Raw genomic sequence first — 27,712 nt, 5'->3', positions numbered from 1 at the left:
TCTGTTTCAAAAAAAAAAGTATAGAACTTTAATCATATGCCTGTTTTGAAGAGCAGAGCTTTCAGTGAGAAACAAACTCTGCTGGCCCACCCACCCCCTTTTAACTGCCTCTCAGAGGGGACCACTTTGAAAACGTGTATCCACATGGCCCTGCCTATACAGCCACCTCCTGAGGTTGCCGAGTGAGTGTCAGCTAGCGACCGTCTGGCTGCCCAGCCGCAGTCCGCAGAGCCCCGGCCCAGCCCATGCAGCCCTGGCCGGCTCCGCGTTGGGCGCGCACGGCCCTTGGCTGTGAACACGCTGTTTGAGTCGAGCCAAGTGCTGTGCTGCTTCTGCTCCCTGTGCAGGCAGCTGTGTCTCAGCAGCTAGAAGTGCTGCGGGTTCCCAGGTGCTTACTGCCCTGTGGCCAGCCCCAGCGCCCTGGCCCTCTGGACCCTGTGCCTGGCCATGCCTGTTCCTCCCTTCTGCTTCATCCTTGAGAGTCCCCTTGTTTCCTTTGGGTTCAGTCCCATGTTTCCTGGATCCTGTCTTTTGTTTTCTTCACTTATTCCCTTGTTTAAGTGGCTTCTCCCTTCTTACAGAATATACGTTTTTTGAGACCTAGTGTGTCTGAAATGCCTTTTTTTGCTTCTGAGCCTTGGTGGGTGGTTTGGCCTGGCTTTGAGTTCCAGGTGAAAGGTAATTTCCCGGGGGGTTTTGAAGGTGCTGGCCATCTCTTCCCGTTTCTGTGGAGCTCTCAGGGCTGCTGAGCTCTCCTTTCCTGTACTGTGGCTGGGATCTGTGTTTTTTCCCCTGGAAACACGGGGAAGGTCTTTCCTTCCCAGTGGTCTGGCTTCTGTGGTGAGGCTGGTGTGCGCCTCCTTCCTCATGTTCACGCTGGCTCCAGCAACTGTTCTCCTTTCTGTCCTCCTAGAATTTCTGTTGATCACCTGTTGTGTTTTCTGGAATGCTCCTTCACATTTTCTCATCTGTTCTTCCAAGTTTCCACTCTCTTTTTCTATACTGTATTCAGGGGGAATGCCTCGGTGCTGTCGTCTGGTCATCCCAGGAATTTTTAATTTGACTGTCGTATTGGATAATCTTTGTGATTTTGAAGAGGGTTTCTTGCTTATTTTGATCAGTTCACTGCTTTGGTGTCTGTCTGGGTTGATGCTGGGCCTTCCTCAGGTGGCTGGTGGTCCCTGGCTGTTTGCCCATCTGGTGGAGGGGCTGGTATTGAGCTGTGACATGACGGTGAGATGGGACAGAAGTCCTAACAAAGCTTCCCATTACCAGACACCCAGAAAGGCTGGGGAAGTTGGATAAATGTTCTTTTAAATGAAGAGTTTAGCGTTCTAGAAGATAGGGAAAACCAGCAGGGCTCAGACGTGGAGCTGGACAGCAGCTGAGGGTTGGGACCTTGTGTCCCCGTGGGCTGGCAGGGGCGACTGTTCAGCGCCTGGCTCCGTGCCCCTGATGCTTGTGCCAGAGAGTCCTGTAGCCTCAGGAGGAGAGCTGGGGCTGAGAGCCCCTCAGGACCAGAAAGAGCCCCCCCACCGGCAGAGGGCACAGCGATGCCTGCAGCCTGTCCTGTGCGTTGGGAGGGAGGAAATGCCCCTCTGAGAATCCACAGGGGCCTGTCGTCCTGGGCTGGGGCTGGGGCTGGTGCCATGCTCCGGAGTGACTTGCATAGCAGGACGGTCACAGCCCTGGGTTTGGCAGAGGTGAACATGGACCCCTGTGGAGGGATGTGTCCTGACCTGGGCTACACAGGAGAGCCACAGACAGAGCCAAGCCAGGGCGGGTGGTGCAGGGCCAAGAGGTAGCCGGGGCTGGGCCTCAGGAGGCCAGGGCGGAGTCCACAGCCCCAGGCCCAGGGCCGGGGTTTGTGCTGAGAGTGCGGGGCGGCCTGCGGCACCCGGCAAAGGCATTTCCCCCACAGGTGGGGGTTCCCAGGGTGCAGGTGCCCGTGTGGTTGTGGCACAGCTTCGCATGCTCTACATTTTGGCTTCAAGTACCGTAAAAGTGTTACCTACAAAAGGAATCAGGAAAACTGTCGTGTGGGGTAAGAACCCTGGTGTTTCTCCTCAGGGAGGGTGGGATTCACTCACACTGTGGGAATCAGTGGCGGCATGCTGAGCTGGGGACGTGGGTCCCTGGAAGGCTCTGGGGGAGGCACTGGTCACCACTGGCCACTGGCCAGGCTTTGGAGGAGTGCACGCTGCTCCTTCCCCAGGGAGGCGTCTGGTGGCCACTGCTGGCTCTGCATTGCCCGCCTCAAGCAGTGTGGCCTTGAACCGCTGGGAGAGTGGAGAGTTTCACACTGTTTCAGTTTCAAAACCTACATTTTCACCATAATGAAAAATAGAAAATAGCTTAAATCTTCACCAGAAGGAAATTATAAACACAATTTGGATGAAATAGTATGTAGCCACGGACAGTTACGTTTCTGAAGAATGTTTACTGCCATGGGAAGTGCGCCCGGGGAGCGGGCAGGGAACGGGGGAGCCGGCAGGGAACTCGGGCGGGTGGCCCCCGTGGTCCTTACGGCTTCCAAGTGCACGGTGCACACTGGGTGGCACCTGAGCTGTGCCAGCCAGGAGAGGGGCTTCAGGAGGTTTCCATTGTTCTTGTACTTCTCTGCACTTCTTAAATTTTCTGTGAAGAACACTTCTTTCTGTGGTAAGGAAGATATTAGGACAATTAGAAAAGGAAGCCCCAGTGCGGTTCTGTTAGCTGGACCCTGACACATTGTGGTGGTTGTATGTGCACATTGGCTGGTGTGGGGTTTTGGCTGTGCCGTGAAGGAGTCTCCAGGAAGGTGGGGTGGGGCAGAGAGAGGGGCTGTGAGCTGGGGAGGTTGCGGGGGAGGCGGCGGTGGCCATGGTGGCCCGGTCAGGAGGCAGGGTCCCAGGCCCCAGCTTCCTGACCTTAACTGTTAATGACCTTCAGGGCTATGCCCCATCCCGTCACCACCTGGAATGGCCCATCTTGGTTGGACGAGGATGCTGAGGGTCTTTGGGATGGATGTCGTGTTTCTTGTTGCAGGTTTGACTGCTTCCTCCCTGACTGGAGGGCTGGCTGCGTGGAGCCGGTTGTGCCTCTGTATCCGAGAGCCCTGCTCCCTGTCATCCTTGGCTCCTCTCTGCATTCCTCACAAAGACCTGGGTGAGGACGCGGCCAGTGTCCCACGTGGCTCTCTCTGGGGAGCTCTCAGACAGAACCCTCCGCCCTGGCCTTGGGGTCCCATCTGTGGGGCGGGGTGGGGGCCACACCTGCCACGTGTACCCTGCTGCAGGTGCAGAGAGAGGAGTAGAGGCAGGAGGGGTGGCTGCCTTTCGTAGGTCAGGTGCCGCCCGTAACCACGGTTGATTACTCTTAAATTAGTTATGTCTTGAGACGGAGTTGCACTTCTTTGCCTTGGCGTGAATAGATGCTGCTGGATTATTTGTCCGTAAACAGAGCTCACAGGACCCAGAACTGTGAGAACATCTCGGAAACATGGCGTGGATGCAGCCGTTGGTGTTCTGAGTGTCCTCAGATCATCACACAGTGTCTGACTTTGCTTTTTGGTACAGTCAGGCTGTGATACAATAACCAGGGAGGCGGACAAGAAAGTCCCCAGTGACAGCGCCTCTTATGTGCTGTTTGTTGGAAGCAAACCTCAGTTCGGCTTAGGAGACGTGGCCACTCGCGCTTGGTTCACAGATATTTTCAATGCCTCCAGAAGCTACGTTGTACCTGCCTGAAGTCACATGGTCACTTCTTGTGGGACGTTTGATTCCTTCTCCAACTTTTTTCCTGACCACAAGGGACACTGGGCCCGACCACAGGGCACATTTCACAGTGACCCATGGCTGTTTCCCTACACTTCTGTGATGTCCAGAATGCCACTTTTATTTTGTTAGAATTTTAACCACATTGCTATTTTGTTAATACTTTTTTTTTTGAACGTATTCCTTTAAATATATCTGGATACTTTTTTTTTTTTTTTTTTTTTGAGGTGGACTCTTGCTCTGTCGTCCAGGCTGGAGTGCAGTGGTGCAATCTCGGCTCACTGCAACCTCCGCCTCCCAGGTTCAAGCGATTCTGCCTCAGCCTCCGAAGTAGCTGGATTACAGGCATGCGCCACCACACCTGGCTAATTTTTTGGATGCAATTTTTTTAAATTATTATTTTAATTTTTTGAGACGGAGTCTCGCTCTGTCGCCCAGACTGGAGTGCAGCGGCACGATCTCAGCTCACTGCAAGCTCTGCCTCCCAGGTTCATGCCATTCTCCTGCCTCAGCCTCCCAAGTAGCTGGGACTACAGGGGCCCGCCACCATGCCTGGCTAATTTTTTTTTTTTTGTATTTTTAGTAGAGATGGGGTTTCACCGTGTTAGCCAGGATGGTCTCTATCTCCTGACCTCGTGATCTACCTGCCTTGGCCTCCCAAAGTGCTGGGATTACAGGCGTGAGCCACCGTGCCTGGCCTTGGATGCAATTTTTTAAAGCACAAAGCTCCTGATAATTAAAGTCTCTTCACTCACTATGAGATTGTCAGGTTTGACGTTGGGTGTGGAGGCACTGGGATGGACACTGAAGCCTCCTTTGTCCTGTTTCCGTCCCATTCCCATGTGTGCACTTAAGTCTGCGTCCATTATTGGCTTCTCAGAATTCCTTAAAAACATTTTTTTTTTTTGTTTTTAGGAGATGGGGTCTCACTCTGTGGTCCAGGCTGGAGTGTGATGATGCGATGGTAGCCCACTGCAGCTTCCAACTCCTGGACTCAGATGATCCTCCCACCCTAGCCTCCCAAGTAGCTGGAACTACAGGTGTGCCACCACGCCTGGCTAATTAAAAAAAAATTTTTTTTTGCAAAGATGGGGTCTCACTATATTGCCCAGTCTGGTCTCGAACCAGCCTCAAGTGATCCCTCCATCTTGGCCTCCTAAAGTGCTGGATTTCAGGTGTGAGCCACCACACTCACCCTGGCTTCTCAGAATTCTTGAGGAGGAGGAGCAGGTGTCTCCGAATGCAGTGAATGAAGTGTTGGGTTTGAGGACATTGTATTAGCGTTCTCTAAAGGGACAGAACTAATAGGAGAGATGAATCTATGAAGGGGAGTTTATTAGGAGAATTGACTCTCAGGATCACAAGGTGAAGTCCCTCAATAGGCTGTGTGCACCTGAGGAGCCCGGAAGCCAGTCTGAGTCCCCAGATCTCAAAAGTAGGGAAGCTGACAGTGCAGCCTTCAGTCTGTGGCCGAAGGCCTGAGAACCCCTGGCAAACCGCTGGTGTAAGGCCAGGAGTCTAAAAGCTGAAGAACTTGGAGTCTGAAGTTCCAGGGCAGGAAGCATCCAGCTCTGGAGAAAGATGGAGGCCGGAGGACTCAGCCAGTCCAGTCCTTCCACGTTCCTCTGCCTGCTTTATTCTAGCCACGCTGGCAGCTGATTAGATGGTGCCCAGCCACATTGACGCTGGGTCTGCCTCTTCCAGTCCGCTGACTCAAATGTTAACCTTCTTTGGCAACACCCTCACAAACACACCCAGGAACAATACTTTGCATTCTTCAATCAAGTTGACACTCCATAATAACCACATACATGGGGGTATTTACCAGGTGTCTTGTTTTGGGGTCCCCAGGCCCCGAGTGTGCTTGGGTGAGAGTGGAACTCTCCCTCGTTACGCGCAGCAGCTCTGGCGGCCACATGGCTGATGAGTGCCCGCCTGGCTTTGAAGCCTGTCCTTGGGCACTGTGGGCACAGACTCGGAGACGGAGCCTTGGAGGCCTTTCCTGTTACTTCGTTCCCGAGCTCCAGGCTTGGAGATTCCAGCAGGTTATTTGCTGCAGCTGGGTGTTTGGTTTTTGTTTGATTTCAGCATGGTTTATTTTGAAAGGGGCGTTTTGGGTGGAAGTTTTCTTAATGGGCATAAATGTGGCTTTTTGGATCAAGAATTTTAGATGTTAGCCCAGGAGAGGCATCACCATTATTCTTGATACCATGCTGAGTTTCGAAAGAGCTGGAGCCGACAGCCCTGAGAGTGCCCCAGCGTCATAGCGCAGGAAGAAGAAGCCCCACGCTCATTTGTCATCATGACCAACAGGAGGTTTTCAGGCCTTACTTCATCTTTTTCGAGGTTATCGTTTCCCATTCTCCATAAAGGGGAGGAAGGAGAGGCTGGGAAACGCAGTGGCCGCCCCCTGTGCCCCGTGGCTTGGCCAGTGTGTGATGGGTGGTGGGGACGGCCGGTGGCGGTGCCTCATTGCACGTGTGTTTAGTTTCTCAGCTCCTTGGTGCTGGGCTGTCTGCCGAGGCTTCACTCGGGAAAGAGTGCAGTGTTTATAGCCCTGCTCCCACGGCCGCATCCCCACCTGTCATGGGAAGTTAAATTTAAAAGTTGGACAATTGTGTTGCTGTTTCTAATGGAATTTATGATATAACTGGTTGCTGTTTTTTGAAGCTAACATTAATGCCAAACCTGAATGGCAGGATTTGCTTTCCTGCGGTTTAGCTCAAGAACCGTGACGGGCAAATGGTTCTCCTGTCCTAAGGGTTGCGTCGCATCTGCGCCTGTGTGGTGGTTGTCAGGGCAGTGTGGGGGCAGCACTGCCCCGCCTCCCGAGAGGAGGGTTCTGGTGAGGAGCCTCGTGGCCCACCCTCCCTCTGTTGGGTCTGGGTGTCACAGGACAGCAGGCTGGGAGACCCTGGAGTGTGGGCCGTAGACATGGTTGTGCCCTCTAGGCCCAGCCCAGCTGACGTGGCCCTGGCACAGGCAGGAGGTGGGGGCAAGGAGACTGGCATGTCTGTGGGGTGTGTGGGCCGGTTGGGGGCATGGGGGCACGTGGTGTGGCCGGTGGAAGCCATTGCTACACTGCCTTGCTGTCCAGCTCATTCATAAAAGGAAGGCTCAGGTGCCATTTTTTTTCCATGGCCTTTTAACAACCTTTACAGTTTTTTTGTCTTGTATACCATCTTGACTCACAAGTGTGTTTCGAGTTTGGGGGATTCGTGTGTTTAAGACTTGATTTCCTTTGTTTCCTTCTCACAGCTGTCAGCTTCCCCTGGGTCGGGCCAGGGCCTCCTCATGGCTCTGGGGTGGTTGCGTTCCTGACGCCAGGTCTCCTTTGTCTGCAGGAATGGTCCTCGTCCGAAGTGAGAATGGGCAGTTGTTAATGATTCCTCAGCAGGCCTTGGCCCAGATGCAGGCGCAGGCCCATGCCCAGCCTCAGACCACCATGGCGCCTCGCCCTGCCACCCCCACAAGTGCCCCTCCCGTCCAGATCTCCACCGTACAGGTGAGTGCACGTGTGCCCTGGAGTGCGAACCCCTTCCCTGCCCAGCCCCTCTCCCCACGCATGCTGGGGAAACCTGCAAGGGCCAGGCACAGCCATGGGAGCGAGGACTGGGAAGTGTGGGCGGCGTCCCAGTCCCATCCGTCCCATCTAGGATGGGCCCGGGACGGCGCTGCTCTCCTGTCCTTCTCTCGGTGGCAGGGCCGTGCCTGTCTCAGAGACACCAGCTCCCGCAGCCCACTGCAGGGCCGGCCGAGTGGGGTCAAAGTGAGCAGTCCAGGGTTGGCCGCTCCGGCCCCTTCCCTTCTCTCCCTGTGGCTTCACCTTCCTGTGCCTGTCCCCTCATCTGCAAAGTAGAGATGGTGCTAGGACTCCACTGGCAGGACCGCCACCAGCGCCGCATGGAGACTCTTAAGGCACCAAGAGTCCTGGAGCCGCTGTGTGCGAGTGGGGTTGGCTGCTGCTGTTAGGGGGCGCAAGAGGGAGACACACACACACACACACACACACACACACACACACACACACACACACACACACACACACACACACACACACACACCCGCCCCCCCCGCATCTGCCTTCAGGGCCGAAGCTCCCGACTCCTGAGCTGTGGTAGGGAGCACGGATTCTGACTTGGAGGGCAGAGTGCCCAGGACTCGCCTCTCCCGGCGTGTGTCTGTGTCTGACCCCATGACTGTCACCTGCACGTGCCCGCACGCTGCGTGTTCCTGCTCCGTCTCCTGCCGTGTTTCCCTGGCACTGTGACGCTGCTGCTCTGAATGACCTGGCAGGTTTGTGAAGACTGGAATGACTTGATCAGCATCCTTCTCCTGCTACGTGAGCTGCGTACCCTCTGGAGTTGTGCCTCTGTCCCATAGACAGGGACGTGGACGGACGTGCCGGAGGCTGCCAGAGACCACCCAGATCTGAAGTAGCACAGAACGGTGTCCTCAAGTCTGCAGCATCTGTCTGCTGAGTGGGACACCGTGGAAGACACTCGTGGCTTCCCATTGCAGTCTGCCATCTGCTCTTTCCATGTCAGTCTCTCTCCGACAAACTTCATGGGCTCAGGACTTGTGGCGCCCCTCTGTCCTGGGCAGCCACCTTCCTTCCCCTCTCTGGCACTGACTGGCCATCTAGCCTAGGGGCGGCCACCTCCCTACCCCTTTGCGACACTGACTGGCCGTCTGCCTTTGCACCCTTTTTAGTGATTGTTAACGAGGTCACAAGCCAGCAGCACGAGGATTGATTTCTAGATACCTGTGTTCTTCAGAGATGACCTTTTGTAGACTCTGTTAAGAAGCCTAATGATATGTTTATTGTAGTATAGGAAAATGTTTGTCATACACTTGTTCTTTGGTAAGAAAACTTTAGAATTACAGTGGCTTCATTGCAGATCACGGATAAGCCTGGGACCCACTTGGATATACTAGTTACATATGGAAGGAATAATTTCTGTGTACCTGGGGGTGGGAATTCCTTTTACTTGCGCTCGTTTTAGGTGACTCTGCTTATTTTTCAGGCACCTGGAACACCTATCATTGCACGGCAGGTGACCCCAACTACCATAATTAAGCAAGTGTCTCAGGCCCAGACAACGGTGCAGCCCAGTGCAACCCTGCAGCGCTCGCCCGGCGTCCAGGTGAGAGGGCAGGCGGTGGATCTGTTGAGGCTGCAGGGGCCACGAAGTGTGATTTCTTTGATGCAGAGATCAGGCCTTAGGAGTTTTTTTTTTTTTTTTTTTTTTTTTACTGGATACTACGTCAAATCTGGGGAGGAAGGTTCTCTGTGAAGAAAGTGCTTTTTCTTTGACCACCAACATGGGATAAGTCAGGATTTCTTTTTTTTTTTTTTTTTTTTTTTTTTTTTAGTCACACAGAATTTAACACCAGCAGCACTGTTCAAGCTTTCCACCATGTTGGAAGCATTAAAACTATGTCCTTACTAGTACTTGATCATAAGGGCATGTCTGAAGCAGAATCAGCCTGCGGTGAGGACAGTGTGTGTGTGCACATGTGGCCTTGTGTGTAACTTGAGGACGGCAGCTGTCGCTAAGGTGAATGTGGCCGAGGCGTCGCTCTCACTGTTGCAGGCACATGGACCGTAATTTTCACCGCACCCTGGGAAGCAGGTGACATCACTCCTTTCATCTCGTGGTGCGGCGCTTACACTGAGGCAAGGGAGGTTCTGGGACTCACTCCCGGCCATGCCACCTGCACGGTGCCTGCCATGCCACGCTGCCACCTGCCTCTCACATCCCTTGTCTGTGGTGAGAGCATAGTTCTAGAAGGGTTCTGTATCCACCCTGGTGGCCGCTGGTTTCTAGAACAGCGTTTTCATCTGCAGAGAGGAGCGTGTCCCAGAGCAGGTGCTGGCCCCTCTCCTAGTGGTGCTGATGCTCCTGACAGCTCAGCCTTTGGCCTGCAGATCCCAGAAGGGTTTGTGTGCAGGCCAGGCTGTTCTGGAAGGGGTGGCGGAGGTGTGTGGAGGGGAAGGGGCTGGCCGGTCAGACGCACCTGGTGAGGGAAGCAGCTTTCTCTGGGCAGTCAGCAGGAAGCAGCTGGGAGAAAAATGGTTCAGGGGTTTTTCTTGGTCACCTGGTGTCTGTGAGCGTCCGTGGATGCGTAGGTCCCTATGGTGTTGGTCGCTGCTGGTGAAGCACCTGCCATGAGCCAGGCAGTGGGCCTGGACGCTCTGCCGAGAGATCCAGAGTCCTTGCCTCAGTGCCACAGGCCCTGTTCCCATTGCTCAGTGGTGAAATGGAGGCTGAGCCCCAGGGGGTGTGGACTCCAGGGGCAGCTCCCCCCGCAACCCCGGCTCTTCTACCCTCACTGGGTCATGTCCTGGCTGGCTGCAGCTGCAGTGGGTGAAAGTGGGTGGAAGGGCGGTTCAGTACCAGGGAGACGTGTGCTGGCCTTTGGTGCAGGCCCCGCCCTTGGTGTTTTCCCTGAAGGAGCTTGCTCAGTCCTGTGCTCTGATTGGTGCGTCTGGATTTTTGGTTACAGTGACTTTTCTGAGAAGGTAGTTGGAGCTTATGGTTAAGTTTTTGCATTATACTTAGTGGCAGACACAATCTGGATATCATCTGAGTGAAATATGTGTTCTTAGGAGTGGAAGTAAGTGTGAGGAGTCAGTTTTGATGGGAAAGAAGACTCCCAAAAGATGAGGTGGGTCCTGGGTACTCCCGGGGTCCAGAAGCAGCAGCTTGGTGTGTCCTTTTACGTTTTCTTCACTGGAGGTTTTTATTTGATGTTTTTCAGTTAAAAAAAAAAAATCCATGCTTATTGTTACAAGTGAAAAGATACACAGACTTAGAAACAGTCCCTCCACCCTGCTGCCTCCTCACAGCCCATCCGCACCCCTCTGGAAGCGGGGCTGGTTCAGAGTTGCTTCCCGCGTGCTGGCGGGGCTGCACCCACTGGGAGAGAGCTCGCTGCTCCGGAGCCATTCTCAGGCTTACACTGCCCCCTGCTTTCAGAAGTTGCAAAGGAGTGTTTAAAAAATTGGAGAGAGAAAATGTTGACTGCTAGATTTATACATTGGGAAAGTACTAGTTTAAAATATTAGTAAACATTTGCATTCTGATTATTCATGTAGAATGGAAATGTTAGGAATCGAGTATGGGCCACTGAGTTGTCTGAGCTACCTTTTGGCGTCTGGCTGTTCATTTGCTTAGCAAAGCAGCCCCTCCTTTCTGACAGTTTGACACTGATGACCCATCCTCCATTGCTCGAATCTGCTCTGAAAACTCCCCTCTGTGGGAGGCTTCTTGTTGACACTCACTTTTGGGGAGTAAAGAAAGGTGGGTTTGGGTGATTGCAGGGACCTGGGGACCCTCCCCTGTGGGAGGCTGCGGCTGTGGAGCCCTGACCGCCCTGTAGCCAGCCTCTGCACCTGGGAGGATGGAGCTTTCAGGAGCCGTTCTTCTGTTTGTTGTTTTGATTTCTGAGAGATGGGGATCTGGGTTGCCTGTTAGGATTATTTACTCTGGTCTCTATGTGACTTTTTCCATGGACTTCTGAGGACTGGGGTCTCTGCAGTGCCTGGCTTTGTGAATGTCCGTTTTTGATGCAGGTGCAAATCATGCCTTCCTCACGCGCTCAGGACTGCGATCGTCAGGGCACAGGGCAGGCCTCCCAGCAGCACTCCCGTGTCCAGCGGGCTGGCAGGTGGCCGGGGTCCTTGGCTTCCTGGGCGTCCTGGCCACCGCAGGGAGGCTTGTTTTCTTTTGCTGGGTGTGAGGCTGGTCTCCCCCTCGTCAGCTGGTGGCGTGAGATGCCCTTACCTTGTGTTTTTGGATTCTTGTAGCCTCAGCTCGTTCTGGGTGGCGCTGCCCAGACGGCTTCACTTGGGACGGCGACAGCTGTTCAGACGGGGACTCCTCAGCGCACGGTACCAGGGGCGACCACCACTTCCTCAGCTGCCACGGTAAGAGCCACTCCTTTCCGTGCCTTCAAAGACGGTCAGGCCTGTGGCGCAGGTCAGAAAATGCAGCCTTGAGACCTCAGGCCGGCTTCTGTCCCAGACCGCTCGCTGCTTGCTTCACAAAGCAGTGAACAGTCTGGGGCCCACGTGAGCACGTGGGGCTCTGCTGCTGTGCTGCGTGAGGTGGGCCCCGAGGGCCTCAGACTGCAGAAGTCTGCAAACAGCAAAAGCCCAAACACCTGCCTTTGAAAAAGTCACTGGTGCACTGTCGCGTTGTGTGTAAAACAGCAGCGCCACCCGTTTGTACACACTCGTAGTGTCGGCCTGTATCGATACACATCTTTAAAACAGAAAAGTCACTGGTGAACTGTCGTGTTCAGTGTGTAAAACAGCAGCGCCACCTGTTTGTACACACTCACAGTGTCAGCCTGTATCGATAGACATCTTTAAACAGTGGGCCCCACTTGACGCCTTTTTGGTGTTTCTTTGCTGCGTACTTTTCGTTGCTTTAGTGACCGCATCCTATTTGGTTCCTTCTGTGTCCGTTTGGATTGGCATAGGTTGTCCTTATGGTCAGCAACATTGTAGCAGGCATCTTCACAGAGTCTCTTTTCACTTTTTTAATTATTTGCATAGCTGCATTCCTAGATGTGGCCTTGCGGGGCTGAGGGAGATGCTGACTTCGGTGGCCATGTGACTGATGTGGCTGGCCTGCCCCTCAGAGCACGGCCCAGGGTTCCAAGAGGTGGTGCGTTTTCTTGAAAGAAGTTTAGAGAAGAAATATATGTATCTTTTGTACATATGCATATTTTAGTAACCAAAGGCTGTGACAAAAATCTGCCTTTTAAGATTTTTCACTTATATCTTTTTACTTTAATCCAGGAAACTATGGAGAACGTGAAGAAATGTAAAAATTTCCTATCTACGTTAATAAAACTGGCTTCATCTGGCAAGCAGTCTACAGAGACAGCAGCTAATGTGAAAGAGCTCGTGCAGAATTTACTGGTGAGAAACCTTGACTTTACATTCGCTTTCCCCTAAAGCCTGTTGCATAGGACAGACACCTGTTGCCGCTGTGACCTGTGCCCGGGAGGCCTGTGCCAGCAGGGAGAGTTCCTCTGGAAGGCTGCAGGCGAAGGGGAGGGGTGCACACGTGTCGAAGGCGTGTGTGGCCTAACTAAGGAGACTCCTTCCTGGGGCTGGGTGTTCTGGGGCCGGCGCCTGGCGGTCTCCCGGGCTTTGCCGTTTTCTGGTGCCTGCGTCCCTTGTCTGTGGCTCTCGTCTCCTCTGGCTGCCCCAACCATGCTGCACTCTGGTCAGGGTCCCCAGCAACTCCCTTCTGGCCCTCTCCCCACTCCTGTGTGACCTCATATAAAATTCCCAGGTGTCCGCAGTCCCGGCTGGAACAGGCATTCTGCACCCTGAGCCACCAGAAGCCCCCTCCCCATGGAGCAGACCAGCTGAGGCACATTCGTGCTCCAGTGGCAGAGCCGTCCCCCCCACCCCCACCCCTCCCGAAACCTCTGTCACAGAGAACAGCACTCTGTCCCCTGGCCGGAAGGTGGGAGGGAGGATTCCTGGCAGCCTCCCCTCTCCTTAACCCACAGTCCCAAGCTCCAGATCTCTACTCATGGCCGAGCTCTTGGCTGTCCACCTTCCTCAGCCTCATGGCTGTCTCGTGGCTCAGGGGTGTGCTGGCGTCAGTGGGATGGCCTGGGGATCTGGAGTGGCTGGTCTTACCGTGCCTTCTCCTTGTCCGCCTGACCATGTCTTCCCGAGTCTCTTAGGGTTCAGTCCAGGCACCGCCTTCCCACCTTGTCGCCTGTCTTCCCGACCTTTATTCCACACTGGCCTCTGTTTCTGAAACAGGATCTGGCCCTCTTGCTCTGGGCTCCCTTTTGTCTGACTGTAGACTCTGGGCACCCTGGCCGCTTGCAGGGGTGAGCACAGCTGTCATCTGCTCCTGAAGGCGCAGATGCCCTGACTGTGTGGATCCTGTCTGTGTGGCCCCTGGCACGCTGTGACCTCCTGCAGCACCGCACTTGCAGTGCTGGCTTTGATAATGGAGTTACTTTTAGGCTGATCTGCCTCTAGCAAAATGCCTGACACCGAGTAGGTGCCTGGTAAGCACTAAGAAAAGACTGGCATTGAGTAAGAGACTTAGAAAAAGACGAGAAGTAGACAGGTGACCCTCCCAGGAGGAGAAGTGGTCCGCAGCTGGCTGCACTGCAGTGTCCAGGGTGAGCGCCTGTCACACATGTACCTGTGAAAGGTGTAGCACGCAGACTTTCCCATCTCCTCTGTCCAGTGAAACTCGGGGCGGAATCAGCCGTAAAATACGAGACCAGAGTGATGCGGGATTCAGAAGTGTGTGTGGAATCTCATTCACCAGAATTTCAACATGGATTTTATTTTTAAGGATGGAAAAATAGAAGCAGAAGATTTCACAAGCAGGTTATACCGAGAACTTAATTCTTCACCTCAACCTTACCTTGTGCCTTTCCTGAAGGTAATTTCAAAGGCCCCGGTGCCTGCAAGCAGTAGGGCCAGGGAGGGGTGGGGCGCAGATGCTCCAAGTGCGCAGGGCAAGGATGCTCCAGGCACGGAGGGTGCACAGCGCTTGTGCTGCCTGCGGGGGTGGGGCCGGGGACTCAGTGCCTGGGGACAGAATGTTAGGTTTTTTTCTGTAAAGCAGGAGCTCCCCTGACACTGTGGCCTTGTGGTTCTGTCGTGCGCAAGGTGGTGAGAAGGGCGTGTGCTTCCTGAAAGTGAGGGGGACGGGGAATGGGGTAGCGTTTGCAAAACTGGATAGGACCAAGGGTTTCAACAGCGTCAGGCTGTCTCTGTTGGGTAATCATTGGTATCAGCACATTTTAAAAATCAATACGTATATTTGTACACATTTATGAGGTGTATGTGATGTTTTGTTACAGTCATAGAATCAGGATATTTGGGGTCTGTCACCTTGAGTACTTATTTCCATGTGTTGGGAACATTCAGAATCTTCTCTTCCAGTGATGTTAACATATTTTAAAAAGTATTTTAAAAATATGTCTCTTTCTGTTTGTTTTCTTGAACACATTTTGGATATTTGCTATCAGGAATAATCCCACTTAGTGGGAGGGCAGGATGGGGTCCTGGCCCCTGACATCCAGACATGCTGCCGTGAGGGCCAAGATCCATCTTACTTAGCTCAAAAACTTTCTGTAAAAGTTGATATTTCTGAATTTTTAAGCAAGGAAAACCGACGCATGAGCAGCCGCCTGACCCCTCGTGTCTGTCTTTCCACCCAGAGGAGCTTACCCGCCTTGAGACAGCTGACCCCCGACTCCGCGGCCTTCATCCAGCAGAGCCAGCAGCAGCCGCCACCGCCCGCCTCGCAGGCCACCACTGCGCTCACGGCCGTGGTGCTGAGTAGCTCGGTCCAGCGCACGGCCGGGAAGACGGCGGCCACCGTGACCAGTGCCCTCCAGCCCCCTGTGCTCAGCCTCACGCAGCCCACGCAGGTCGGCGTCGGCAAGCAGGGGCAACCCACACCGCTGGTATGGAAGGGGCGCCTGACTGGTCTGCACAGCCCACCGTGCCTCTGCTCCCGCCCGCTTCTTAGATAAATTGGCCACGGCTCAGAAACCTTTTCCAAGCATGCAGGAAGCCTCCTGCTAGAGGAAGCTTGGGTATTACCTTAAATAGTTAAAATAGAAACCAGAGGTTGAGGCCCTGGGATGTTGTATTTTGTCTCAGTAAAATGAAATAGTTGAGTTGGCTTTGAACCACCGGCACGTCCCCGCCCTGCCTTGTCTGGGGATGTTACTGGTGTAAATGAATGCAGCGTGTTTTTAGAGGATCTTGTAGATAGATGTTCTCTTGGATTAGGAGCAGCGGTCCAAGCGTAAGACACGGGCACCCGCGTGGGACAGGTGGGCAGGAGACTGGAGGCAGGGTAGCAGCTCACAGCACAGGGTGGATTTAGGTGAGTCCCGGGAGGCGAAGCCGCGGCTGCTCATAGCGGTTCACTTATGTGCAGTTTGGATCTGGCTTTCTTGGTTTTATAGTCATGACGTTTGCTCTGCAGCTAGAGAAGGGATGTCTTTGCCAGAAGAATTACATTTTGAGCACATTCCCTTTCATGGGCAGAGGGATTCACCAAACGTAGAGGGGCAGTTTTAAAAAAATTTCAGAGGTGTTTTCTTCCTCTAAAGACAGCTTAAACAACAAAATGGTGCGGGCTCCCTCATCATGAGCTGGTATGTGTTGTGATGGTGCACACATCAGAACCAGCTGGGGGAGGAGTAGCCATTAGGGGGCTGGCTCTTGTGCTCTGTTCAAGTTGCATTTGTTTTTGTCTTGATAGTAGCGAGGAGAACAGGGTGAAATGGCATGGAGGGAGGGTGTCCCTTATAAAGGCCAGGGAAGGGCTGAGCGCCTGTGTAAAGAGAGGGCTTCCTTGCCTGCCTTTTGACTCCAGAGGGGAAGAGATGTGCCGTGCCTCTTGCTTTAGTGTAAGGACAGAACTTCCCTGTTCACTAGTCAGTGGAGCTACTTTACCCAAAAAGGTGGGTTCTGTTTAAGCAGGCACAGCCTGTGGGCAATCATTTTCTTGCCAAGTTTTGACCTCTGGTGCTTAGTCACACACGAGCAGCATGGGTGTTTTTAGAATTAGGTGCTGTGTTTGGCAGCAGGATCACCTCTGCATTCTGCTTCCCTGGGCTCCTCCTGACCTCGTGTGGAGTCTGCAGAGCACAGCCAGTGGGATCCAGGGCATCCAATCCATTGCCTGCACCCTGAAGCCTGTGGAGGCAGAACCCAGGCTTCTCCCTGATTTGATGACAGGCTCCCTGCACCGCAGGGCCTGGCCCGGGCGTTTGATGGCAGGTTCCCTGCGCCGCAGGGCCTGGCCTGAGCATTGCCTGAGCTGCCTGAGGCTCTTCCTGTCCGGTGTGGGTGTTCCTGTTTCGTTGGAGACATGTTTGCATTATAGGCCGCTTCCCCAGGTCCCCACACATGTTCTGCAGCATAGAGTTTACCTGCCAGGGCAGCTTTGCAAAATGGTAGCGACTAAATTCTGAAACACCTGGGCCCAGAGGTTTGAGGCCAGGCCTTATGGACTTGAGCATTGGCTTTTGACAAGGATGCCAGTGTCTCTAGGCCCCAGCATCCTGGGGACAGGGCCAGAGCACAGGCCATGGTCAGTGCTGCCAGGTTTTGGATCTCTGCCTTGTGCCGGAGGTGAGAGTGAGAGGCAGGATGACAGCAGAGCTGGGCAGACCCTGCCACGAGGGGCCCAGCAGGGGCTGGGCGGACAGAGCTGGCCATGCTGGGGGCAGTGGGTGGAAGCCCTTGAGGGCTAAGTTCAGGCAGGACTTAGGAACTCTAACCCCACTCCAGTAGAAAAGCCCTCAGCTGCCTTACAGAAAATTGAGAAAGGGAGCTGGGTTTGGTAGCTCATGCCTGTAATTCAGCACTTTGGGAGGTCAAAGTGGGAGGATCGCTTGAGCCTAGGAGTTCAAGACCAACCTGGCCAACGTGGTGAAACCCCATCTCTACAAAAAAAAAATACAGAAATTAGCCAGACATGGTGGGTGTCTATGGTCCCAGGTGCTCGGGAAGCTGAGGTGTAAGATCACTTGAGCCCGGAAGGCAGAGGTTGCAGTGAACCGAGATCATGCCACTACACTCCAGCCTGGGCGACAGAACGAGACTTGTCTCAAAAAAAAAAAAAAAAAAAGAAAAGAAAAGAAAAAAGAAAATTCAGACGAGGTAGAACCACTTGACCTGTAGCCACCAGGCAACAATGTCACCTCCGCTAATATTTGGGGGGCAGTGGTCTGCCCCATCCTGGGTTGCTGAGGTCAGCAGGCATCAGTTTGCCACCCGCCCCCTCCAGGCCCTGACCAATGCCCAGGGGCAGCTTCTAGGCAGCAGATCTGCTCCCGCTTGCCCCTTCTGTGCTCACACGGGCACCTCTCGCCCACGTCCTGCCCTGGTCTGGCTGAGGCCAATGCCAGAGCATGGTCCTGCAGCCTGCTGGGGCTGAGCTGCACACGGGGTCTTGCTAGGACTTCTTACTGGGGGCGTGGGGTGCAAAGGAAGGGAAGGGAAGAACCTCCTGCTAGGGACTGAGTGGCCCCTGGCCCTCGGGGAGCATGCTCACCATTCTCTGCTGGCTCTGCCTCAGGTGATCCAGCAGCCTCCGAAGCCAGGAGCCCTGATCCGGCCCCCGCAGGTGACGTTGACGCAGACACCCATGGTCGCCCTGCGGCAGCCTCACAACCGGATCATGCTCACCACGCCTCAGCAGATCCAGCTGAACCCACTGCAGCCAGGTGAGGGCCTCACGGGCCCCTGGCCGCTCAAGACCAAGGGCTGCTCGCAGAGCCAGCTGCCATTGGGCTTTTATTTAATTGGGTAAAATGTACATTTACATAAAATTGGCCATTTTAAGTATCTAGTTCAGTGGCACTGATTTCATTTACTGTGTTGTGTAACCATCACCACTGTCAGTATGATTTTTAATTTTATGTATTTTCCATGGTTAGCTTCTTTATCTGTAATCATTCCTGCACTTTAAAAACCTTGATGAAATACAGGAAAATAAATGCTCGAGAGGTACAGCTTACACTTTGTACTGTAATTTAGAGTTATTAATATGAAGTTTTTGGAAACTTTCTTGTAGCTAATTAGGAGAGTGGTAGCTGTGCCCTTGAGCCTGTAAAGCACCAAAGCACATAGTTGATCTAATAAAAGCCTTGTGTGGTTTCCACTGTGTGTTTGTTTTGTAGTCCCTGTGGTGAAACCCGCCGTGTTACCTGGAACCAAAGCCCTTTCCGCTGTCTCGGCACAAGCAGCTGCTGCACAGAAAAATAAACTCAAGGAGCCTGGGGGAGGTTCGTTTCGGTAAGGAATGGGCCTGTGTACGTTGGAGAAGCGTGGCCAGAGCGGAGAAGAGTCCAGAGTCCGTGCTGCTCCATTCCCGCCCACGGGTCTTTCCCACGTGGCCCTGGCGGCCGGGGCTCCAAGGCTCCTGCTTCACGCTCACTTTGACCTCACGTTCACACAAGTGTGTTTTCCCATACAGTTGGCTCAAAGAGGTTTTGCTTCATACACATAGCCAGAAAGCGAATCAACTGATTATTTTTATATTAACTAATAGGAAATTCATTTTTTAGTATAACATCGTATTTTGAGTTCATTGCATTCCTAGTATAGAATGCTTCACTTTCCATGTATTCAACTTCAGAACCCTCAGAAATGCTGTACTGCTCCAGGCGTAGTGGCTCACGCTTACAGTCCCAGCACTACAGGAGGCTGAAGTGGGAGAATCGCTTGAGCCTGGGAGTTTGAGACCAGCCTGCACAACATAGTAAAACCTTATTCAACAACAACAAAAAATAAAAAATTAGCCAGGCTTGGTGGTGTGCGCCTGTGGGCCTAGCTACTTGGGAGGCTGAGGCAGGAGGATCACTTCTGCCCAGGAGTTCAGTGTTACAGTGAGCTATGGTTTTACCAGTGTACGCCAGCGTCGGTGACAGAGTGAGGCCCTGTTTCTAGAAAAATAACTGCTGTGCTTTGCCTGGGCCTCCTGGAGAGCAGGTGGTCTGAGCATCACCTCAGTCAGGAAGGTGCTTACGGGACCTGAGCAGTGGGAGAGTCTTGGAGTGATCTCTGTTGTGATCAAGGGGCGGTGGAGTTGTGTGTATTTCAGGAAGTCTTACTGTGAATTTTCCCTTTCCCAGACACTTCATCCCTAAAGGCATCAGGCAGGGCATAGCAGGCCTGGGGAGTGGCTGTGGCCTGAGCCAGAGTCCCAGCCCAAGCAGGGAGAGGTGGCCAGCATGCCTGGGCCCAGCGTGAGGCTGATACCTCAGTGAGAAGGGAGGGCACTTAGGGACATACACGGGTGAAAGAATTAATCAAGGCTGCAGGAAGCCTTGGTATTTTGCTGTCAAGGAGTCAGCGGCCTGGCAGAAGGGATAAAGGAGAGTGACCCCTGTGGGCTGGCTCAGGATTGGAATGCTGACGCAAACCCCTGGGTTTCCGTGTGTCGGCAGGCATGGATAACCATGGGTCTTGCCGTAAGTTTCTAGCTTTGTTCACCGCAGGGTCCTGGGAACAGTAACGCCCCAGTAACACTGAGCACACCTAGTGTTCAGATGTCGTCTTCTAAAAACCGTTTTCCACTAAAATGACAAGGACTCCTGAGAGAAAAGGCTGATTGCGGGACTGGGATAAGGAAATACAAGATGAGCGGAGACTGTCCTGTGTCAGAGAGCAGTGGACATGGGCATGACGTGGACGTGGATGTCAGCAGAGCAGCCTCCCTCCCACGGCCGGGTCCTTCAGCTGGAGCCCTAAGCTGTGCAGCCCAGCCACAGCCCGTGACCACCAGGGATGCCAAGACCCTGAGTGAGCACCTGGAGCCCATAGGAGGACTGGGCATGAGAACTGCTGTAGAGCTCTTCCCCGAGACACAACGACCCCAGGAGATGCCAGGCAGGCCCCCGGCCTCAGGTTCAAAGCCCACTGCTGGAGGCGGCAAGTGGAGGCTGCGTGCGTGTGGAATTCCCGGCAGGACTCTTAGCTCACATCTCCTCACGAGGGGGCCGAAGTCAGCCTGGAAGAGGACGTCCTGCACACAGCTGGCCTGTGCCTTCCAGGTGTCAGGGGCAGCCCAGGAGTCAGGAGAGGCTGAGGAACCTTCCAGCTCGAGGAGCCGGACAAGACGTGGCAGCTGGGATTGGGACGCAGACTGTCCTGCAGGGAGAGGCGCTGCTGGGACCGGGTCCTACGGGGGAGGGCCTGGGGAGGGGCCATTCATCATGGCCCGGTCTCAATGGCATCCTGCTTCTGGAGGGGATGCCCTTGTCTGTAGGAAACACGTGCAGAATGTTCCGGGTGGAGGAAAGTCAGGTTAGCAACTTTCAGGTGATTCAGGAAAAAATTGTGCGTACTCTTCTTCCAACTTTTCTGAGCCTTTAAAAAGAATTTAATGCTGCCTCTGGCTTTAAAAAGCTTTGCATAGATCAGACCCCTACAAGTCCCCGCGCTGCTCCCGGCTTTGTTTTCTCTGGACTTGAGTCCCCTGCGCATCTGTGTGTAGATGTTAACCCGGCGCCAACTCACAGCTCTCCTTCCGCAGAACAATCGAGCTTTCCAGGAAAGCAGCGAGGCACCCTCTCTGCTGTGGCAGATGCAGCAGGTGCAGGCGCGGGGAGGACAGAGGCCTGGCCTCCTCACGGCCCTGCCTTCCACGTGGGGTTTCCTGCCCTTACCACCCCAGCCCACCTCCCGATGAATTCCTTGTACAGTTAAAATGATCTTCCCTTCTTTCCTCAAGGGACGATGATGACATTAATGATGTTGCATCGATGGCTGGAGTAAACTTGTCAGAAGAAAGTGCAAGAATATTAGCCACCAACTCTGAATTGGTGGGCACGCTAACGCGGTCCTGTAAAGATGAAACCTTCCTCCTCCAAGCGCCTTTGCAGAGAAGAATATTAGAAATAGGTACGTTGGTGTTTAATGACTGAGTTCTTATTAAACAGCTGCGCTGCTGGGGCATGGGAGCTTCAGGTGAGCACACCTGACACCTGGTCATGTGTTTTGTCTGAGTTTGTGATTTCCACATGGTTGCTGGTGGTGGTTCTTGGGTAAAATGTGGGTACCACTGCCTTCCACCCCACCAGCCTTTCTGGGCTCCCCTTGGGTTGTATAAAAGCAGTAACTGCCGGATCAGAGATTAGCCATAAAGAAAGAACTGTGCTTAATGATTTTAAAATACTGTTTTTCTTGCCTGACCTTTAGGTAAAAAACACGGTATAACGGAATTACATCCAGATGTAGTAAGTTATGTATCACATGCCACGCAACAAAGGCTACAGAATCTTGTAGAGAAAATATCAGAAACAGCTCAGCAGAAGAACTTTTCTTACAAGGTAACAGGCTGTTTGCCGAGGAGAGCGTCTTTATGTTGTTGGCCCCCACTCTCTGCTGGCTGGGAGCCTCCTCCCCACATCTAGGCAGAGGGCGGTGGGTCCCAAGTGCCTCCATGTTCCTTACGAACGTGTTTTGGATTTCTTACAGGACTAGATTTTGGAAAGATTTCTTTTTGAGGTAGGGTCTCACTCTGTTGCCCAGGCTGGAGTTCAGTGGCGCAGTCTTGGCTCACTATAGCCTCCGCCTCGTGGGTTCAAGCGATTCTTGTGCCTTAGCCTCCCAAGTAGCTGGGATTACAGGCGCACACCACCATGCCCAACTAATTTTTGTATTTTTAATAAAAGAGACAGGGACTCGCGATGTAGCCCAGGCTGGTCCTAAACTCCTTGCCTCAAGTGATCCTCCTGACTTGGCCTCCTTAAATGCTGGGATTACAGGCATGAGCCTCTATGCCTGGCGGGTTTACCTTTTGGAAGGTGATCCTATTCACTTTGTGGCACCTGCCTCTCTCTCTGGGCCATGGGCTGAACTGGCAGACCCTGAGGTGCCGCAGCCCTATTCTCATGAAGCAGCTCTTCCAAGTAAAACGTGCCTTCCTCACCAGCAGTCACATATGAACACTCTTCCAAGGGCACACTGGGTGAGGTGGTGCCTGCTGCCACAGCCGGGAGGCAGTGCCTTCAGGGCAGCACTGAAATAAACACACTTAGCCCTTGCTGTAAAAGTAGTTCTGTGTTGCAGCAAAAAAGGTAAATGTTACTTTAAGAAATCTGACAGCATCAAAGTATATAAAAGGGACACTCTCCCACAAGTGTGCCCCTGAGACAGCCAACACAAGACTTCGTTCTGTGGACGTGAGCATCGATAGAGCTCTCGGGCACAGCATTTGCAGGGTGGGAGGGATCGGGTCCTCGCCGCATTCAGACTGGATGGAGGGAGGGCGTTGTGCACGGATGGTCCAGTGGTGCTAGACAACCCCTTTGCTTGCTGGGCTCTCAGATTTATGACAAGCAGTATTTTAACTTTCTTTATAGGATGACGACAGATATGAGCAGGCGAGTGACGTCCGGGCACAGCTCAAGTTTTTTGAACAGCTTGATCAAATCGAAAAGCAGAGGAAGGATGAGCAGGAGCGGGAGATCCTGATGAGGGCAGCAAAGGCGAGTGCTGGGTGTCTGCTGCTGCCGTCTGGGCACCTCCGTCTCAGCCACAACCTGATGAGCTCACTGAGACACTGGGGTTTTGGGTGGTCAGAGCATGTTTTGGGCTGGCCTTGAAGCAAAGGTGATGGGTGCTGTCAGTGGAGCTGCAAAGAGAAGCCTCATTCATTTGGCACTAGCGTAGATGCTTGAAAAGCGGGGCTTCTTAAGATTCCCGGCACCTCACGCTCCACACAGTCACACCCAGGTGTGAAGCACATGTTCCTAGAGCCCCCTGTGTGCGCTGGACCGGACTCTTCACACTCACGTTGTCCTTGTTCTAGAACATTCACAGCCAGGCGAGGCACTGCTCATTAATAGAATGAGACAGGAGACCACAGTTCCCCAGGGACGGGGGTGGGTACTGTGGAGTGGGAGGAGCACTTGCTTTGATCACAGCCACAGGCTGTCCCGTCCCTGGTGTGTGGGACAGGACAGCAAGGAGCCTATGAGGCCCATTCTGCCTGCCGTCATGCGGTCACATCAGGTCAAGTCAGAGCCTGCGATTGGTAGATGTGTTTCAAAGACTGTATCTTACATCCAAATGTTACTGACTTTTCTCAAGATTACTGGCTTTTTTCATGGTGTGTGATGTAAATTTTCATCTTTGGCTATAAGCATTTCACAAATTTGCTATGCATTCTTTAACATTACCTAGATGTTTTTGTATAGTAAATAAGATAACACATTTGTTAAATGATAAACATTTAGTTCATAACTTACTTTTCTTTTCTGCCTCTTTCAAAAATAGTCTCGGTCAAGACAAGAAGATCCAGAACAGTTAAGGCTGAAACAGAAGGCAAAGGAGGTGAGCCCTGTTAGTCGTGAGTGCTCGTGGGCACTTTGCTGTGCACTGTAGCACCCCACGGGAGGGGGGCTAAGGAAACCGTGGCACTTCTGTACGATAGACATTTGCGTGTCTGTTTAAAATGTTTGCCAAGTTTAAATAAATACAACGTCAGAGGTATTTTCCTGTGCAAACAGTTGGTGTCCTACTTTTAAATTCAACGGTGACTTCCCTTTGCGGGGGGCATTAGTCTCTGTGCTTTTGACTTGCGTATATTTTCTGAGAGTTTTAAGACAAACATCTGTTGCATTAAAAAAAATCTTATTTTTTGGATTATAGAATATGCTTACTATTGAGAAAGTCAAAACATTAAAGAAGTTATGATTTAGAAAACCCTTTCATATCTATGTATTACTTTTGTGGTAAGTAAAAAACATGCAAGAAATGATGCTCCTTGTTTCCTTTTCAAAATAAAAGATGCAGCAACAGGAACTGGCACAAATGAGACAGCGGGACGCCAACCTCACAGCACTAGCAGCGATCGGGCCCAGGAAAAAGAGGAAAGTGGACTGTCCGGGGCCGGGCTCGGGAGCAGAGGTACAGCAGCGTTGTGGGATCGAGGTCCTGGGGGAACCATGGGGAACATCTTAGAGCCGCCCTCTTCTAGGGGACGGACACACATAGGGGAATTTGCTTTCTTACCATTTACATTTTGTCTCACCTTTTCTGGAGTATTTGTTTTACGTTTGACATTTTAAATCCAAATCAGCTTATTTGTGGCTGTCACTTGAGCTGAAAGTCTTTTTCGTGAGGAAGTTTGATTACTGTGATGAGGTTTAGGCTGGATTTGAAAAGGATGTGGGGAAGTTATAACTGTCAGAAGAATGATCCGAATAGGGATCTTGCTGATTGTGCTTCCTGCACAGTGTCTGTGGGATAAGCTGCTGTAGGAGAATGGACAGTTCGTGGAATGAAGGGGAAGAATTGCTGCCCGCTGCTGTTTCTCCAAATTCCATTAGTTTCTCGTCTATGTTTGTGGTTGTATCTTTTACTCTAATAATTATAAACCCAGCCTTGACATGTTATTTTTGCTTTCAACTGTCAGTTGTTTTTTTAAAGTAAATCACAGGAAGAAAGAAAACGGTCTTTTATGTTTCCCTCCTTATTTGCCATCTCCGGTACTCTTCATTCCTTCCCGTGGGTCTGTTTCCGTCTGCCACCATTTCCTTTTGGCTTGAAGGAGAGCTGTTGGGATTTCTTGTGGTGCAGATCTACTGGTGATGGATTCTCTGGCTTTGTTTACTTGAAAAATTGTATTTCACCCTCATTCTCTTTTTTTTTTTTTTTTTTGAGACAGTCTTGCTCTGTCGCCAGGTGGGAGCGCAGTGGCGTGATGTTGGCTCACTGCAACCTCCGCCTGCCAGGTTCAAGCAGTTCTCCTGCCTCAGCCTCCCGAGTAGCTGGGACTATAGACGTGTGCCACCACACCCAGCTAATTTCTGTATTTTTAGGAGAGACGGGGTTTCACCATGTTGGCCAGGATGGTCTCGATCTCTTGATCTCATGATCTGCCCACCTCGGCCTCCCAAAGTGCTGGGATTACAGGCATGAGCCACCACGCCTGGCCTTCACCCTCATTTTCAGAGGATATTTTTACTGGTTACAAAATTCTGGGCTGATTTTTTCTTTCTTGCGAAACTTTCAAGACCTTGTTCCACTGTCTTCTGATGTCCTGCTGTAATTTTTAATTTTTAATTTTTTTAGATGCAGGGTCTCACTGTGTCACCTAGGCTGGAGTGCAGTGGTACGATCATGGCTCACTGTAGCCTCGACATCCCCGGGCTCAGGTGATCCTCCTGCCTCAGCTTCCCGAGTAGCTGGGACTACAGGTGCATGCCACCATGCCTGGCTAATTTTGTAGTTTTTTTTTTTTTGTAGAGACAGGGTCTCACCATGTAGCATGGGCTGGTCCTGCTATAATTTTTAAGCTTGTTCCCTGTACGTGGTATGCTTCATGTCTCTGGCATGACTTTCAATCTTTGTTTTGAGATGTTCTTTATTTTTTAGAGGTTTGTCTGTGTTGTGTTTTGCTGTGGTTCTCTGGATATTCAGTTTAGAGGTTTGTCTGTGTTGTGTTTTGCTGTGGTTCTCAGGATATTCAGCCTGTTTCAGGTTCTCTGAACTTCACAGATCTGTAGGTCAGTGTCTTTCATCAAATTTGGAACATTTTGGCTAATACTTCTTCAAATTTTTTTTTCCATTTCAATCTTACTTTCTTCTGCTGGGGCTCCAGTTACATGTATGTTAGACCTGGTGATGCTGCCCTGCAGGTCTTTGAGCCTGTGTTCCTGGACTTCAGTCTGTCTTCTCTTTGTTTTCCAGACTGGAAGATGTCTACTGATGTGTCTACGAGGTCCTTGGCAGATGGATTTCTGCCATCTCCAGTTGAAGTTTCCATTTTGTTAACTTATTTTGCAATTCTAAGATTTCCATCTAGTTCTTTTTTACAGTTTATATTTCCCCTAATTCTTTGAGCTTATCATTAAAGCTGTTTTATAAGGTTTTTGTCACGTTCAACACCTGGGCCATCTCACATTCAGTTTCTCTCGACTGCTGTTTCCCTCGGCCTTGCACACTTTCTTGTCTCCTTGCATGTCTCATGCTTACCTGCCAAGAGACTGGACTCTGTGATCTCCCTTGAAGAGTTGATTCTTGCAGGTGGTTGAGTTACTGGCTGACCATCTTGAGTTTGTGTGGTTTTGTTTTTCATTTTGTCAGTAAGGATCTGGGGAAACCTCAAGGTGTTTCTCAAGCCCCTTTAACTTAGTGGGACTCAAGTTGCAAACTCTGTCTTTCCTGTCTGGGTTTGGCTTTAGGCTTTGCTAAGGTAGGTCTTACTCTAGGGTGTGATCCTTACGTACAAGGAAAGGTCTTGTTACTCGGGCAGGCTGGACTCCCATGCTTCTGGACTGCCCTCTACTCTGCCCGACCCCTGACTTCTCTGTTTCGCTCTCAGCCCCGTGGCAGCTGCTGTCTGATGCACACTGGCTGGTCTTGCACCGCTTCTTGGTATGCAGGTGCACTCTGGGACAGGGTCAGGGTAGTGACCTGATGAGGACAGAGCTCCCCCTCCCCACCAGGACTGTTGGAAATGTGTGGGTCGGATGTCCCAGACCTCCGTGCTGGGGCTCGCCTGCCCACATGCTAGCAGTGACCTCTGAGAAATGGCTGCCTGGTGTGGAGAGGAGGGACTCCAGGTGTAACAGACACTAGAGTTTTGGCAATATGGCATCCCAGAGGTTCAGAGAAATCCCTCCTGGGACAGTACAGGTTAAAATGTCGGGTACAATGTAGGAAGAAAATAAAGATCTTGTCTTTATAAATGCATGTGTGAGATATAGATAAAATAGGGGGATTCTTCTCTTGGCCAGAAATAATAAGTAAGTACAGATTGCCAAGGCTAACACGGGCTCTGGCCACTGTGCGGCTGGGAGTCTTGGCCCGGGATGGGCCCCAGCAGGAACCTGCACTCACCTGGGCCTAGGCCTGAGTGCCCACTGGCTGTGAGGCCCGCAGCCCACGCTGAAAATGTAGTTGTATACCAAGAAAGAACTGAAATTCTGAACAACAACAACATATATCGAGAAGAGCACTTAGAGTTAAGGACTTAGTTTTTTGTGGGGGAGGTGAAAGATATGATTAGCCTTTTTTTTTTTCCTGGATTTCTTTTATGGTTAACTGAATTCTCAAAGGCATAGATTTTGTAGCCCATCATCAGTTCGAGAACTAGAACGTTGTAATCCCAGCACTTTGGGAGGCCGAGGTGGGTGGATCATGAGGTCAGGAGTTCGAGACCAGCCTGGCCAAGATGGTGAAACCCTGTCTCTACTAAAAACACAAAATTTAGCCAGGCGTGGTGGTAGGCACCTGTATTTCCAGCTACTCGGGAGGCTGAGGCAGGAGAATCACTTGAACCCTGGAGGCGGAGGTTGCAGTGAGCTGAGATTGTGCCACTGCACTCTAGCCTGGGTGACAGAGCGAGACTCCATCTCAAAAACAAAGAAACAAAAAAAACAAACTAGAACATGCCAGTCACCTGGGAGATCCC

The 27,712-nt window shown here is 52.1% G+C and overlaps 1 protein-coding gene across 1 annotated transcript in view; it reads left to right on the top strand.

Moving 5' to 3' along the window:
• Nucleotides 1–27,712, top strand: part of TAF4 (TATA-box binding protein associated factor 4) — a 90,296-nt gene that overhangs the window by 43,645 nt on the left and 18,939 nt on the right. Inside the window, exons 2-14 of the mRNA XM_008963229.4 lie at nt 7,100–7,260; nt 8,783–8,902; nt 11,569–11,688; nt 12,568–12,690; nt 14,105–14,194; nt 14,979–15,227; nt 17,861–18,008; nt 18,465–18,579; nt 21,020–21,189; nt 21,487–21,617; nt 22,653–22,778; nt 23,569–23,625; nt 24,082–24,201. Coding sequence (XP_008961477.2) covers nt 7,100–7,260; nt 8,783–8,902; nt 11,569–11,688; nt 12,568–12,690; nt 14,105–14,194; nt 14,979–15,227; nt 17,861–18,008; nt 18,465–18,579; nt 21,020–21,189; nt 21,487–21,617; nt 22,653–22,778; nt 23,569–23,625; nt 24,082–24,201 — 1,730 coding nt within the window. The remainder of the gene's footprint in view (nt 1–7,099; nt 7,261–8,782; nt 8,903–11,568; nt 11,689–12,567; nt 12,691–14,104; nt 14,195–14,978; nt 15,228–17,860; nt 18,009–18,464; nt 18,580–21,019; nt 21,190–21,486; nt 21,618–22,652; nt 22,779–23,568; nt 23,626–24,081; nt 24,202–27,712) is intronic.

Source organism: Pan paniscus, chromosome 21 (assembly GCF_029289425.2).
Source record: "Pan paniscus chromosome 21, NHGRI_mPanPan1-v2.0_pri, whole genome shotgun sequence".
Taxonomy (NCBI): Eukaryota; Metazoa; Chordata; class Mammalia; order Primates; family Hominidae; genus Pan; species Pan paniscus.
Note: the sequence above shows the minus strand (reverse complement) of the source record. Positions and strands in the feature narration are given on the sequence as shown.